Genomic DNA, 13,603 nt, shown 5'->3' with positions numbered 1-13,603 from the left:
CACGATTTCGTTACAGTAGTTGTTGGCTCGGTTGTGGTGGTCGGGTCGGTAGTTGTAGTTGACTCGGTAGTCGAAGTCGGCTCGGTAGTGGTGGTTGGCTCGGTAGTGGTGGTTGGCCCGGTAGCGGTGGTTTGCCCGGTAGTGGTGGTTGGCTTGGTAGTCGTAGTCGGCTCGGTAGTGGTGGTTGGCTCGGTAGTCGTAGTCGGCTCGGTAGTGGTGGTTGGCTCGGTAGTGGTGGTCAGCTCGGTAGCGGTGGTCAGCTCGGTAGTGGTGGTCAGCTCGGTAGCGGTGGTCAGCTCGGTAGCGGTGGTCAGCTCGGTAGTGGTGGTCAGCTCGGAAGTTGTTGGTTTGATATTGGAGGATGGCTTGGTAGTGATGGTTGGCGCGGCAGTGGTTGATGGTTCAGTATGCCTGTCAATCTGAAAAAAATAGTAATCAAATATTTTTTGGCCAAAACACACAATCGAGGTGAGTATGGATTTCTTTGGCTAATTTTGAAAACATTAGCCCCACGAAAGTACATGTAACTACTAGTAACCTGCGGTTAACTTACTAACTTGGCGTTAACTTACTAACTTGGCGTTATCTCCTTCAGTTTATAACTCACACAACGTAGTGAGTGTAATGGTTACGTGTGTATATAAAGTGTAAACAAAATTCATATATCCATCATGTCCATCAAATCTGAAAAAATTTGTGCAGACCCATGACAGTTCCGGTTCCGGTACAGTTTGTTGCATTCCATACGGGCCGCGCTTGCCGATCCTGCTTTCACGACGCACCGCAACCACAGTTACCATGATTCCCGTTGTTGACGCAATTATTTCATGACGTCATGAGCCATTGACCAATCACGCAAGTAGATTTATTCACACCGGCGCCACTGTCTTGAAGTGTATCTAAAAATCGTCTGCTAGAACATGAAGGACAACAACGTCGGCGGAGACAGTTGTGACATTTCATTGCAGACGAAGCAAACGTCCTCTTCTTCTCGATTTACGTACTTTACTTCAAAAAGTCAGTTTTAACACTACTGCACAATTATAGAGTGGTCTTAAAGTTCCATTTGGATAGAGATTTGACGGACTGATTTGGAAATTCATTCCAACCATGCAACTGTTTCAGAAATGAGAAAAAGCTCCTGGGTGTCATGACATGCATTCAATTATTATTTACCACAAAGAGCTGCTTCTTCCAGCAGATATGAGACAGCTACCGGGGCGGGGACTATTTCTTTATGGGGCCTTATTGTTCAGCGTCTCCAAGGAATTCTATTTTTAGAGTCCAATGGGGGGGGTTGGGGGGGGCCTTCCCCCCAATGAACTGACTAAAACCTGTCACTTTCAGAGAACGGGGGAGGGGGTTTGGGGGACTCATCCCCCAATGTACTGGCTATATATGTCAGAAGGACGGGGGTTTGGGGGGCTCCCCCATGTCAAACAGTTGTGTGAGTTCACTAGAGATTGCTCTTTACATATTAAACCCGTTAGAGGTAACGTACGCCAAGTATAACTAATTTGTTCATCCTGGCAATGGCATTAAAATTCTATCGACTTACCACGATAAAAGATAACTCTGAACCAGTCGTCTGGTTACATCCAGTGGCGACGCTCAGGCAGATGTTGTGACTGAGTCGACAGGATACTCTCCCGTTTCTGCCCACGGAGGTGACCATAGTCCTACATTCTGCCGCCAGGTGGCAGAGAAGGGCACATGACAACACCGAATCCGTTTCGGCCGTGGTATATGGTCCTTCCGGGCGGACGTTCACATTTCGAATCGGGAAGCTTTGAAACTTCGAATACAGGAACTCCGGTTTGCAGAAATGAGTAAAAACAAAGAAAAAGGCTAGACGGCAAACTTCTTTGAATGCCATGATGTCAAATCAACTGAAATCCACAGCTTGGTATAAACGCATGATGTAAGCTTATAGCTAAAATGCAAGGACATCCTGTCGGCCCGGTTTTATCCTGTCCTACGCGCGCGTGACAAATATCAAACCGATTTCATCATTTTTTATCAGTATATTGCCATTCGCCCCTTTTCCTCAAGCAGCAAGCCGGGAGTCGGTAATGGCCAATCAGAAGACACGTATCATGCTTGTCCGACGGGAAAGCATCGATTGTAAACAGGGCTTCCGATTGCCTAATTGGTGACCGGAAGTCCAAGATGGCTGCTATTGGAAAGTGGTAAATTTGAGTGCTGCACAAACCAATATGGGGATCAATAGGATTACAAGTTCATACGTCAAGGATGGGCAATGTTTGTCTGTTGAGACGGCCGGTTTTCTCTTCGATCATTAGAGAGATTTTGCGCCAAGAACTCCCAAACTCTGAAGTAGGTTTACAGCCGTCTAGCGAAATCTTCAATTTAACTGAATTTTTGCAAACTTTCTTATTGAGACATCATCTGTATCCGAACAATGATTTTGATATTCCAAATAAGACCTGTGCAAAATATGGATTATATAACGAAGCCGCCGTCATCCAAGTCGTAAGCCATCACCATGACTTCATTTAGGCCTACCCTTCTGCTCATGCCCGAATTGTAGTTTAAAACATTCTTACAAGTAGTTATTAGGAAGTTTTCACAAATGCCCCGAAACGCCATTGCGACAACTCCCTGATAAAACTTTAGTTAAATCAAAGTTGTCGCTAGACGACTGTAAATCTCTCTCAACGTTGAAGGCTGGGGGAGTCGTCAGTATTGATGCGCAACCTCTCCATTGACAGTAGAGATCAACGCCTTATTTGGCTGGAACTATCCGTTTTACCGGCACTTACTGTAGATGCTGGGCTGGATGTAAACTGCGGAAGTACATGTATATATAATTTAGCGAATTGTGTTTTTCAATGGTAGAAAAAATGGGTTGATTTAAATTGCGACTGCAATGACCGTGGATACTTGGTCGTTAATGGGTTCAGAGTTTCATTGGTAACAATTGAAGAAATCAAGGAAAATCATTTGCTGACCTCTAAACGAATCCGCTCGCGTAAAGTACGGAGTTCGGTTGAAATCAATGCGCGGTTTCACCATAAACCAGTTGAATGGTAATTTTCATTTAAAATGTAGTTCTCCTTAAATTGTGAATTAGGTGATGAAGTGTAGTGATGATGTGGCTTTGGGGCTCAAATTAACCTGCCGTGGTCGAAAAGCTGATTCGCGGGTTTCCAGTTAAATCGGTAGGCCTACTTTCACCATGCTTTTACCGGCATTTAAACGGAACAGCATGCTGTAATGTGGAAATACGAGAGAAAAAATCGAACTCTTCGACTCTAACTGTACCAAATTTCAGCAGCAAACGCGATATTTTATAGTCTATCGCTAAATTTGAAAATGAGCGAATTGGCGAATGTCTCCGTTTATTTTTTATAACTCGGGCAGACGGGCGAGAGAATGCGGCCGGCGCAACCAAGTTTTCCACGTGGCATACTTGCCTGACCTTGTTCTATGACCACTTACACCCGACCAGGGCATACGAAACACCGGTGTTTTGATGCACCGAGTACCGTGAGAGCAAGCAAGTAGCGTTTCCCCTACCAGCGGCTTGCTAAAAATTGGGACGACGGTTCTTATCTGGTTTTACAGTTTTTAGTAACCGGCCTCATTCTATTAACATTTCCCACGTAGCCACATAATTTACCGGGAAAAAATCCTTTTAGGTTACGTTCTTATAGATTTGTGTTTCGGTCATGACAGTACAGAGAGCATTCAAATAATAAACTTTCCTCAAAAGTGTATTTTGAACGATGGTAAATCAAATTTCCAAACTCGCCCCAGTGCCGAATTTTGAACGAAATCAGCGCCTCTAGTGTCAAAATTGTTAAATTTCGTCTGCTAGCAATCTCCCGGGCGCCGGACCAAATGTCCAATTTACCCGCTGAAATTGTCACATAGTCAGTAGGTCGAGTGAGACAGGCTTGGCGACGATGATCACCACTGTCGACGCTGGGAGAATGGTCTACTAGTTCTTCATTTTATCGGAGGAGCCGCCACCGTCGTAATGAAAAGGCAAGATGGCGGAGGGTGGTGAAATTTCGGCGGAACAGACCGAAAAACTCCTTCATTTCCAGGTGATAATAGCTGCTAAAATAAATAAATAACGCGTGTAAAGATGTAGCTCATGTTATTCCTTCATATGCAATTCAGTTTGGTTTTGTCTGTTACGTGATTTTCTTGTTTTTCCCACAGATATCTGTGTCCGAGTTTTATGTGTAGCCCGATGTACATGTTCAATGCATTACAGGTTGCACGTAGGCGAGACATTGCAGTGTTGGCATTCATGCATTGCATACGGCCATTGCATGCTTTGATGCCGCTATGATTGTGCAATTTCCTTGATGTTATTTTGGTAGTATACACGTCATCATTTGACTGGTGAAGTTAGTGTTGTTGAATTGATGGAGTAGAGGTTAGGCTGGAGTTAGAATGCATGTGATGTTGATGTGTTTGTTAAGCATGCCATATCATCATGACATGGATGATGATCATGATCAAAAAGCCTCCCTTCTTTGTTGAAGGGGGGTGAGTGACCTCCCCCAAAATGGCTGGGGGTCATTCATAATCATTTTGATATCATGTGTTTTATTTTCTAGGACCTGACTGGAATGGAGGACATGGATAGATGTCGAGATATTTTACAGACTCACAATTGGGAGCTCGAGGTACGAATGATAGAGATACCTGATGTGATACAAGCACTAAAAAAAAACCATATAAAAGAAAACGAAAGTAACATTAGTCTTGCCTGAATCCATGTGTATAATGTACGAGTTGTCCAAATTGATTCATCATCAACTTAAATTGCTCGAATCCTTGCACTGTCTTTGGCTCACTTTCTGTGATTGCGACTGGGTTTTTCTGTTGAAAATACTCTTCAAATTTGATCCCTTGGTCACTAGTGCTTTTCCCTTCCAGGTCGCAGTTCAGGACACATTCAATGAAAGAGAAGGTGCTCCGACAGTATTCACTCAACAGAGAGAGCCCAGAACCCCACCAGTCAATACTAGTCCCTCGGACCAAAGGTCAGTACAACCAAGAGGAAATAACATACAGTGCAACCTCCCATAGCGGACACCTCTCTATTAAGGACTACCTCTCTATTAAGGACACTAATTTTGGCCCCATATTGGTTGTTTCCATTCAACTTGACCTCTCTTATCAAGACACCTCTCTATTAAGGACAGCACTTGTCAGTCCTGAGGGTGTCTTTGATAGAGAGGTTGTACTGTAATTCCAGTTACCCCTGTAAGGCAGACACCCTCTCAATTGAAGACAACTCTCTATTAAGTACAGCAATTCTCAGCCTCCATATTTCATTCTGAAGAGAGAGAGCTCTGTCTGTTAGATTATTTGATAAATTTTGTAACAGTCTTGAGCGAAATCCCCGGGCCCTTTCCTTCAACACACAACACTTTTGAAGAATGAAGCATGAGAAAAAAATCTTTACTGAAACTGATTTTTTTATTTTCAGAATATTTACAGTAGCTCCTCGGCGACCAACCGGCATCTTTCAATGGAGTTACTTCTTTCTCTTCTTTCCATTTCGATTTGTGTATTCAACATTATTGGACATATTTAGATTCACATGTAAGTTTTAATTAGAGAAAAAAACACAGTCACGTTGTGTAATCAAAACATTGGGGCCTAGTTTTGGATGACAACAAGAGACATCACCTGCGTCAAACTGAGCAACAAATGACTCTCGTACCTTTTGTGAGCCTTTTTTTTCGGGAAGTCTAAAATTGGAGCACACTCAATGGAAATCATGGAAATATACATAGAGGCTCCCTTTAAGTGATGAATGAAATAACGGGCAGGCCTAGTGTTGCCTTACTTCAAAAACAGTCTTGATGTGTCATCGTGCGATGAAAAAGTGGGCTAATTTTTAATGTTTTTTGTTTCAGTTAGACTTCTACGACCGGATCCTAGAAGAAGTAAGTATTGTGTTCCACTACGGTTAGGTACCGATTGGGTCTGTTGCCTTTTTGACTCCGTCTTCAGCTTGGGGAAGGAGTCTTAGTTCGAGCTACTGTCCACTTTGATGGGGTTTTTGGTTACCCTGGTGTTGGCGCAAGGCACAAGATGAAAAAATGTTGGGAAAGCTGACCTGTTTAAGGCAATGGAGACAAAACCGGATTGATCCTTCCCTAGATAGTTGAACCCACGACCTCATGACGGTGATTGCATGAATATTTTTGGGCTTACAGTGAAGAGGAAAACGGCAATTGGACTGTTGATTGTCAATTGAATATCGTATGATTATTTGAACACTGTATGATTCTATTTTTAGATGTGACCGATCCGCTTGGTGATGTAATGACATTTATTCGCGAGTTCGAACAACGTTACGGACCAATTCATCCCACATTTTACCAGGGTACCTACAGTCAAGCTCTGAATGACGCCAAGAGAGAGCTGCGATTCTTGCTAGTCTATCTACACGGCGATGATCATCAGGACACGCCTAATTTCTGCAGGTCAGTGTCCTTTGTACTTGGGTCAGCATGAATTGAAATGTTGAGGTGGGGGCTCTGAATGATGCAAAGACGGAGGTACAATTCTATCTACATGTTGGTGATCTGATCTGATCAAAACAAGACACATGTAATTTCGAGGTTACTTTTTTTACCTAGGTTATATATAGGTTACTTACAATTGTATTTGGGTCAGCATGTAATGTTTGGGGGGGGGGCCTATGTGATGACATGGCGTTTTCAAAAGCTAACCTATTCTCGCCTGCGTATAGTACTGCATGGTTCGTCAATATGTAGAGTCTCCCTTGGAGCAGTTACTGGAAAAATAACCTACATTTTCTCGGGCTGATCATGGGAGCTGCAACTGCAGGTATCCATAGACTGAAGTGATAAACTAACCATCTTCATCGACATGTACTTCATCATAAACAGTTCCCCTCTTCGATTTCAGAGACACGTTATGTGGTCCAGACCTCTCCGAGTTCATCAACGTCCGCATGTTATTTTGGGCGTGTAACACAAATAGTCCTGAAGGTTATAGAGGTAGGTGTTCATAAGAATAATTTGCTGAGAGGTCATATTGTTTATGGACAAGGACATCTCTGAACTTGCGATTGTATAGAGTTCATGTTTTCTTATGTGACGTGTCACTGTTTACTTTTCGTGGGTGACTTGAAGAACAAACAAGCCATTTCCTTAAAACGGGCCACACATGACTCACCATGTCACTTTCAGCTTCACGTCATGTTTTCAAGCCTCAGTCAATCAAACTATTCGCAGCCATCAATTTCAACAAACATTCTGAGCTACCTAATGTTGAAAATCGGACACTTTCCGAGGTGACATTGTCATAGCTTAATTGCCCAAAACGTTGGTAGATAAAAACTCTGAACTGACACCCACAGTTGAAGGAGACTCCAGAGTCTACCTGCGGATTCAACAATTCTAGTTTTAATAGAAATGATTTTCTTTTTGTTTCAGTTTCACAAGCCCTGCGAGAAAATACTTACCCATTTTTAGCTCTAATAGTTTTGAGACAAAATAAAATGACGGTTGTCACAAGAATAGAGGGGCCTATAGGTAAGCCTTTTTAACGTAAGATTCAAAGTAGGCTTACATCTTATCGCCCAGATGCACCTAATGTTACATTGAAAGTTTGCCTTCACATAATTCTTCTTCTTCCACTGTGTTCAACCTGCCTAAACTATAGCTTCAGTCCTGTGGCAGAGATGAAGCAGCCTGGCGATTCGAGGTCCTGCTGTGTTACCCACAGTTTTTCCTCGACATTGGTGTCTGGGCCATAATTCCTGGTGCAGAGGACAGTCTTGTAGGATGTGCACTGGCCTGTACGTACATGAAGAAAACACCATTGTTCACAGAAAAATTTACCAGTTGCTGTGCAACTGACTTGTTCCATGCTCGGGCCCCCCGTGGACAACAATGGCAAGATTGATTGATTGAAAGATTGACCTGGAGATTTTTAGATTCTCATTGCAATCTCGTTGCATTTCAGCTCCAACAGAACTGACTGCAAAGTTAACACAAGCCATGGAAGAAAATGAGGGATCATTGATAGCAGCAAGAGCAGATAGGTGAGTTTAATAGGCCTTGCAGTCTTAACCAATCGCTACGAGAGCTTGATGCTTATGAATTATTATGTCGTATTGTTCCTTCTTGACGTATCGTCTTGTTGTCCCCCTGACAAACTTTGACGTAAACTTTTACAGGGAGGAGCGAAGTCTCAACCAATCGCTACGAGAGCAGCAGGACGCTGCGTACGAGTTGTCGCTACAAGCGGACCGAGAAAAAGAGCGGAGGAAACGCGAGGTGGAAGAAATCAAACAGCAGGAGGAGGACGAAGTCAAGAGAAAGGAAGAGGAGGCTCAGAGGCGATTAGAGGTAGGGGAGCGGTTCAATCTCCAATGAGAGGTTAAAGGGTAGTTGTGTCAAATTTAACCATATAATGTTTTAGCTGTTTTTGACAAATGACTACGTCACTTTCTCATAAATCGGTAAGGTTTTCGAATCGAAATGCACATTTTCCAGAAATTGATGGTTTTAATCCCGCATGGACGGCTCGCTTCGATGCCGTTGAAATTGCGCTACGCCGACGACGTTTTCGTTGATGACGTCACAACATGAACATTTTTGCAGTTGCGGTGGTTTACATTCAATTAAAACAGCGATTTTATAATAAATCTAATCAAAAATGGAAAATTTGAGCTTTACATTTGTGATCAACAATTAAAAACGGACGTATTTCCGCAAAATTGTAAATGACATCATAGTATCACTTCAAGATAAATTCGCTTGGTACCGAAAAGTGCGTTTGTAAACGCTGAGAGTCGGTCACTTGGCGATGCTGTTTCAAATACTCCCCTGAGGAAGTTCTTCGTTTCTTTTTGCTTACACCTCACCGAATTCCAATGACAGCTTTTGTTCCACGTCTAATCAGGCCAACTTTGGTATCACTCCTGTAAGAAAAATACCTCTTGATCATCTTCTTTTAGGCATACATTGTACAGTCCCCGATCTTTGCTGTAGCATACAGTATGTACCATCTCAAGCATGCTCTTCATCATTTCGTCATTATCATGTTTGAAGCACGTTTTGAAATAAATCATCTGCATTTGTACTTGCAGGAAATAGCACAAAGAAAAATTATATTACGTTCGGAAATTCCTGAGGAGCCCGATAGTTCCAACGCAGAGAGTGTGCGGATCGTTTTAAAATTACCCAATGGTACTAGGTTAGATAGAAGATTTCTCAAGACACAGTCAATTAAGGTGAGGCAAATTACGCATAGTTTTTCTCTTGCTTTCGGGTATGGGGTGCTGTTCATGTTCATGTTCGTGTTCGCATACATAGTGTCCAAATTTCCTTGGTTCTCACTCTCCCAATGTATGCGTGCTAAGTAATATAACGGCCCTGGCCACTGTTTAGATATAATTATAGGGGGTTGTCTGCATCAAGTTGGGAGTTGGGGTATTCTACTGTTTTGATGGGATAGACACTTGGGTACAGGGTATCTTTTGTCCGATCCTAAGTTGGCCTCGTCTGAACTTGGTGGAGTATTACCGAAAACCCGCTTGCCTACCTATAAGTTTGCAAATAATTGGTTCGTAGAATAGCTGATATATTCCTCAGTGTTCTTTACAATGAGTTTAATGCCATAAAACTTCAAGAATCTCTTCGATTTTTCTTGTCTCCATCCTTATGTCGTCTCTTCTTTCTTGCAGTATCTCTATTATTTTGTTTTCTGCCATGATGAAGCACCGGACGACTTCCAAATCGTTTCGAACTTTCCACGTCGGGTGTTACCGTGTGAACCATCGGAGGAGGTGCCTGACCCTCCAACATTCGAGCAAGTCGGACTGTTAAAACAGGAAATGCTTTTTGTACACGACAATGAGGCTTGAGCGAGACTTGATTTTTATATGGAGACTTGAGCGAGGCTGTGTTTTTCATTCTGAGCGATTATTCTGAGGGTAGGAAAGATGGATTGATTAATAATATTAAGGTTATGTAGAAAGAATGCATTGCTGCGTTTCGGAAGTAGCTCCCCTTTTTCTATAAGGTTGTAAGGTACGTAATTGCGAGCTGTTTTCTACACTGTAGGGGCTAAAATGACATGTATACCACTTTTCCATACCAGTCATTTTTAGAACTGACAATGAACAGACCTAGTTCCAGCAAGTGACTAGACGGTGCCTGTGGTCAAAACTAAACAAATCTATGTCGGATTTTATTTACTCAAATTCATGGTTGTGAAATTCTTGATAAGTTCCTCTTGGAGGCGGCTTTCAAGTAGGCCTCTACGCCATTGAATACTGAAAGTAGGCAAATTTACATGTAACAGTTGCTCAGTTTGCCATGGATATAGTAGTTGCACTCTTATTATTTATGATTTCACTTTTCGTAGTTGCACGTAGGTATAATTGCTATAAATTACAGTGCTCTGTTGATGAAAGTACTGGGTGAATCCCTTGGGGTTAAGCAGTCTGACAGACTTTGTTTATATCTGAAAGCTGGCCCGACTGGGCCCACAATGTTGCTGTCTCTGTTACATGTAAATAAGCGATTCCCTTTCTGTTGGTTCTCAAGCCAAGGTACAGACTGAATACAAAAACTTTTCAAAATGTACGAGTATTTTAAGCTGCATGTATATTGTGGTGGCGGAATTTCTGCAAAGGGGGCCATCCCTGAAGTATGTACACACTTCCACTTCAAGGAAGAGGTCGTCTGAAAAGTAAATCTGTGTCCACCTGTAATTGACTGGGTTTACAAACGCGACGTAGGATTTCATATTAACCCTTCACTGCCAAGATGTATTGACCGTATTAAAGATGTGAACCAAACTGAGAAGGGAGTACCACAACCCTATTACATAGGTATTCATTAGAAAGCTCTCAGTGAGTGCTTTCAAATGAATACCAATGTGGCATGGTTTTAATAGTATTTCAGATTTTCAATCTGGATCAAAAGCGCCACTGGCAATGAAAGGGTGTAAAACGAACGAGTCATTTCCAATGGCGGGCTACATAGGATTCACAAAGTGTAACAAGTGAACCATGACAAATGACAACGTTAATCCTATGTAAACCTGATATTAGGCCGGTACAAGATGATTTTTTGTTTTTTGTGCATAGAGGGAAGCAGTTGGCCTGAAAAATGGATACATACTTTATGGGTAGCTCTAAATGAGTCCTGGACTTCAAGCTTTATTAAGGGTGAATCGGTTATTATAATTCTGTGTATGTTTTATTTTTTATGTTAGATTTTATAAATATTATGCCACATAAACATATTTGTCTTTCTCAGTTTCTGTTCTTTATGTGATCAGGATCAAGATCAGGATTTAAAGGGACAGTGGCTTTAACATTTTTCTTCTTGAAAGCCGTCTTTAAAGGGATTCTATAGGCAGGGGCTTGATGGGCCAGATTAAGTTATACAAAGTCCCCTATAGGTGTCTCTGCCATCTCGCAGAAAATCTTTGCAAAGAATTCAGATATCGAGAGCAAGATTTAACTAATATAACTTTCTATTTACACCATTTAGATGCAACATTATTTCATGCCTTAGTCTGTTGTCCCTTTAAATCCTAATATTTCTATTTGTTTGTAACAATTTTACGTCACTAATTCTTACAGATATTAATTTAATTTGCTGATTTTTATAATGGCACTAACGTTGTCCGTGTATTGTACATGTATAACTAATTACTGGAGATGTTCTGTGGGCCCTGTCATATGTCATTGGAACCTTCCTTATTGAACACAAAATGTGACCCGCTCTACCAAAACTAGGGGCTTGTCGCATCTGAACTTGACAATAGGGAGTTTCCGCATCGCTTACGATTACGATTACGATTACGATTTCAAAGTCGTAATCGTAATACTCTCAAAACCGGCATGAACCAGAAATTTTGTTTCCGCATTCACATTAACGACTTGGTGTACTGTATAGTATAGGCCCTATACTCTGCTCTCATGCTCTGGGTGCACTTTTCTCGGCGCTAAAACATGATCAAAATCGCCGTTGATCACATTAAATGCGGTTCCTATGTTTGACAGATATGTTCTAAAGTATTATTCAATGAATAGTTCACCTTGAATTTGATATGTAGCGTGGAAAATAGGCTTTTCGCTAATCCATGTAATCGTTTTTCGACTTACGAAGATCAGCCGGAATCCTCGTAAGAACGAGACGAAACTACCATCGACGATTTCGCTGGGGATGTCGTAGCACCAAAAATCGATGACGTCAAACACAAATCGTAATCGTAATCGTAAGCGATGCGGAAACTCGCTAGTTTGATACGGACTTGTTGTTCATTTCCCTATTGTAGACCTTTTGTGAAATGTGACCAAATCAGTTTGTAATAGATTTCACAAAAGGTCTACAATAGGGAAATGAACAACAAGTCCGTACCAACCTGTCGAGTTCAGATCCGACAAGCGCCTAGTTTTGGTAGAGCGAGTCACAAATGATATGTGACCCGTCACACCAAAACCAGGCGCATGTCGCTCTGAGCTTGGCAGGTTGAGACGGACTGTTTGTTCATTTCTCTGTTGTCTGCCTTTTGTGAAATATGAGCACATCAATTTCTTCCATTATCTCCTGGTGTCATTTAGGCTCATCTTCTGTGCGTACAAGCGCGTGGTTTTGCTGTGACGGGTCACATATGTCCTCCTTGTAGATAAACCATCCTTTGTTAGATATGGTGGCATTTGTAATGAGCGGGACTGGGTTAGATAAGATGTAATCATTTTCACACAAGCTGATGTAATCGTAATGTTACGGACTATTGGTCTTGACGGTAGTCAGTGATATGTCCTCCTGTAGATTAACCACCTATTCCTTTAATCAGCTGTGGCGGTATTTATTGGGGACTGGGGTAGATTTAGTCGTTATGTCACTTACGATTGCTTCTGAATAGTCATGTTTGACCGGTAGTTGGTGATATGTCCTCCTTGTCGATAAACCACCAACTCCTTTAATGAGATATGGTGGTCGATAAACCACCAACTCCTTTAATGAGATATGGTGGTATTTAGTGGGGGGACCTGGGTGGATGTTGTGACTAGTCGTTTTCATACAAGCTGATGTAATCGTTATGTAATGATTAGCTCAGACGGCCTACTCGGGCTCGTCGGTAGTCGGTGATGTCTCCGTGTAGATAAACCAACGCCTCCTTTAATCAGAGACGGTGGTATACATGTAGATCGAGGACTTGAGTAGACGAGTCATTTTTGATACAACCTGTACAGTGTATACTAGACTCGAAACTTCCTGAGGAAATCCAAGTTTTCAATCAAATCTGTTGTGTTTTGTGTCCGGTTTGACAATGGAAAGGCTCAGAGCAGACATGATGTCCTACTTTGAAAAAGAATTTTTTGACGAGAGCAGACACATGGAGATGTTATTGCCATCTATCAGAAGGTGTAATTTAAGTGCTTGGGGCACTAAGGAACCTGGGTGAAGTTGAAGTGACAACGTGAATCTTGTATAAGTCTGGCTGATAAAGTCCCTTTTTATCCATCAGTGTTTTATCACCGCACCGTTTTATTCATAACTTGTTGCTCCAGCTGCCAGTTTCAATCAATGTTCGACCAAAGATTCTCTCA

The 13,603-nt window shown here is 42.0% G+C and overlaps 1 protein-coding gene across 1 annotated transcript; it reads left to right on the top strand.

Moving 5' to 3' along the window:
* Nucleotides 1–4,007: 4,007 nt before the first annotated feature.
* LOC135502835 (FAS-associated factor 2-like) lies at nt 4,008–13,520 on the top strand. Its single transcript, XM_064795940.1, has 12 exons — nt 4,008–4,073; nt 4,596–4,664; nt 4,918–5,024; nt 5,474–5,589; nt 5,907–5,936; nt 6,293–6,479; nt 6,928–7,019; nt 7,458–7,556; nt 7,990–8,068; nt 8,204–8,375; nt 9,119–9,262; nt 9,716–13,520. Exons 1-12 carry the CDS (start codon nt 4,017–4,019, stop codon nt 9,893–9,895), a joined length of 1,332 nt encoding a protein of 443 aa, XP_064652010.1. The 5' UTR covers nt 4,008–4,016; the 3' UTR covers nt 9,896–13,520.
* The last annotated feature ends 83 nt before the right edge of the window (nt 13,521–13,603 follow it).

The sequence above is a fragment of the Lineus longissimus genome, chromosome 19 (genome assembly GCF_910592395.1).
Source record: "Lineus longissimus chromosome 19, tnLinLong1.2, whole genome shotgun sequence".
Taxonomy (NCBI): domain Eukaryota; kingdom Metazoa; phylum Nemertea; class Pilidiophora; order Heteronemertea; family Lineidae; genus Lineus; species Lineus longissimus.
The sequence above is the reverse complement of the archived record's forward strand: the minus strand, read 5'-3'. Positions and strand labels throughout refer to the sequence as shown.

Bases quoted from the DNA above. Each gene is read 5' to 3' on its own strand.
- LOC135502835 (XM_064795940.1), top strand. From the start codon at position 4,017: ATGGCGGAGGGTGGTGAAATTTCGGCGGAACAGACCGAAAAACTCCTT. The intron at 5,590-5,906 runs GTAAGTTTTAAT...TTTTTGTTTCAG, and splicing joins GGACATATTTAGATTCACAT to TTAGACTTCTACGACCGGAT. The intron at 9,263-9,715 runs GTGAGGCAAATT...TCTTTCTTGCAG, and splicing joins TCAAGACACAGTCAATTAAG to TATCTCTATTATTTTGTTTT.